The sequence below is a fragment of the Acanthaster planci genome, linkage group LG01, assembly GCF_054643075.1.
Source record: "Acanthaster planci isolate LZ-2023a linkage group LG01, COTS_SCS, whole genome shotgun sequence".
Classification (NCBI taxonomy): Eukaryota; Metazoa; Echinodermata; class Asteroidea; order Valvatida; family Acanthasteridae; genus Acanthaster; species Acanthaster planci.
This window is the reverse complement of record NC_141777.1, coordinates 2,956,885-2,959,261: the sequence shown is the minus strand read 5'-3', so window position 1 is coordinate 2,959,261 and position 2,377 is coordinate 2,956,885. Positions and strand designations below refer to the sequence as shown.

At 44.1% G+C, this 2,377-nt stretch overlaps 1 protein-coding gene across 1 annotated transcript; it reads right to left on the bottom strand.

Moving 5' to 3' along the window:
- Nucleotides 1-397: 397 nt before the first annotated feature.
- Nucleotides 398-1,837, bottom strand: LOC110974188 (uncharacterized). Its single transcript, XM_022225641.2, has 2 exons — nt 1,310-1,837; nt 398-1,095 (listed from the first exon to the last, which is right to left on the bottom strand). The coding sequence occupies exons 1-2, from the start codon at nt 1,651-1,653 to the stop codon at nt 552-554; spliced, it is 888 nt and encodes a 295-aa protein (XP_022081333.2). The 5' UTR covers nt 1,654-1,837; the 3' UTR covers nt 398-551.
- Nucleotides 1,838-2,377: the final 540 nt, after the last annotated feature.

Below are 2,377 nucleotides of genomic sequence, written 5' to 3'. Positions count from 1 at the left end.
GAGAAATATTGCGGCCGTTGGTGGCGCCCTATAAACAATACGGTCTCTTGTTACACGTTTCACAGCACTGATTTGGTATTGTATTCTTGTCTATGTCCTGATTACGGTGCTACGCAGCCCTTCCATATTTCACAGTCTCTTGTTCAATTGTCATCTTCTTTGCAGCACCTGCAGTAACTTCTTTTGGCTTTCTACGGCTTTCCACCTGTTTCTACTATCAGCATCATGTGTATATTATTGAATGAAGGATATTTTTCAAATTGTCATTTTTAAAAAACATTTTACAAGTTTCGATTTGTTTTTCTCTTTCTTTTTGATCCGTTGCGCCAAGTTTACGGAAACAGGCTTACCAGAAACACTTACACCTAGACAAAAATACATCTCAAGTTGATAGATGTCGTTTAGAAAATTACTATTTTAATGGAATATTCGGGCTGTGAATACTGAAACATATTCAGAGGACGGTTATGGTTGGTTTCAGGCTTGATTTCCTTTCGACGTCATTTCCATCACATTACATTTTCATGTAATTTTGTCAAGAAAAACTTATGTCAAGATGAACTACTGATTATTGACGTCATAATGATAACAGCAATAAGTAGAGAGACAAACATCCCAGCCACTATTCCTCGACGAATGTCAGAGTCAAGGCAACAGAACTTGGTGGTTTGTGTTCCAGTGAGAAAGTTGGAGGGGCTATCCATAAACGGGGCCAACTCCGACCCTGCCGGTCGGTGAAATTCACGGCGTGATGCACGAGCAATGTACGGTGAACATGGACCAGGACTTCTCGGTTGCTGCTCGATGGGATGTGACGATGCTTCGGCATCAGATGACACCTGTGTCTGGTCGGAGTTGGAGATGATGATGCAAGTGATGAAACGGCCAGTGACATGGTCAATAGCCCTGACGTCATCGACACCTCTGCCCTGCGATACCAGATCTGGTAGCCCTCCCTTCACGTGCTTTGTCGGGTCCCCCTTATCGAATCGTGTTCTTCGAAATGTGTCACTTGACCGTGCCAAGTTATCTTCCCAGCTACACTGCTTCGAAGCACGGCCGTTATCCTCTTCCAGTACACTGCAAAAACGGGACCTGATAATGCAATTTTTGAAAATAAATAAGTTTAAATTCAGTTCATTTACAGCTTCACTATACCCTGGCTTTGACAGAAAATGCCATGGAAACTAACAATAAATTTTATCCATCTTAGAAATTTAACACAGTAATTCAATCCAAGTACTCTGACATGTTACTCGACTGTCACAAAACGACAGAGCGAAGAGCTAATAAATTATGATAGAATCACCTGGATGTTCTATTCAAGTAGTCATATTCTCGACGGTACATTTGGATGAATTGCGCCCTCTTGCGAAACCTCCTCTTTGCCGCCTCGTCCGTCCAGAGTGAGGGCGCCCTCGTAGCTCCACCGTCCTGTTGTTTGAGTCGCTCCCCGTGTACTGCCGTGTACTCGCATCGTTCGTGACAGCGAGGACAGATAACGACAGCAATGTGTTCAGGCAGGATAGAGACCGGATGGCTGCCTGGGTCCGGTAGAAGAGATAGTAGACATTCCTTGCAGAACTGATGGCCACAACGCAGACTCACGGCCTCAATCAACGAGGCTGACTGGCATATCTTGCAGCCGTACATTTGGCTCGAAAATAGTCCTTTCCGTCAACACCGAGAAGGGGTTGCGCGAATTTGAGAGGCAGACATGTTGGTTTTCATGGATTGTGACCATTAAATGTAACTGAGTATATTGTGACCATCATTTCGCTCCTAGAACCTACTATTTCCACCAGTAACAAAGCTAGATACTGATGTGAACTTGAAAGATGTGGGCTTCTGCAATATGCGTCATCTTGGAATAAATGCTAGCGCTATGGCGCGCACGCTGATACGCAGACAGAAAAACAATTGTCCCCTGGGTTTAGTTTTCTGTCTGAAATTGAGTTTCCTTCTCTATCTTTTAATAAAATAATGCACTTTTTTGCAGCGAATTCTTGACTTATGCATATACTTTAAGGGTGAAAGTGTACGAAGCTCAGCAGCTCTATGAAACAAAGTCACGCTGCCTGAATTTACATCCTCCGAAATGAAAGACACCACGGCGCTTTTACTATTGACTAGTACAGGTGATTCAGGATATTGTAGGTGCAGGAGTTGTTCGCTCTGGGTCAGTTATCCTCCGAAATGGATGCATGGGTCACCAGACTACTCCCTCCCAATCAGAAACGACAGCAGCAGCACCGGTCTTAAACAAGTTCGATCAGCGACAAATCGTCACGATGGTCGAAGTTACCTGTGCATAAACAATATACCGGGTACGGGCAAAATCGACCAGTGGGTAAAAGTTGTCGCAAATCGAACTCAC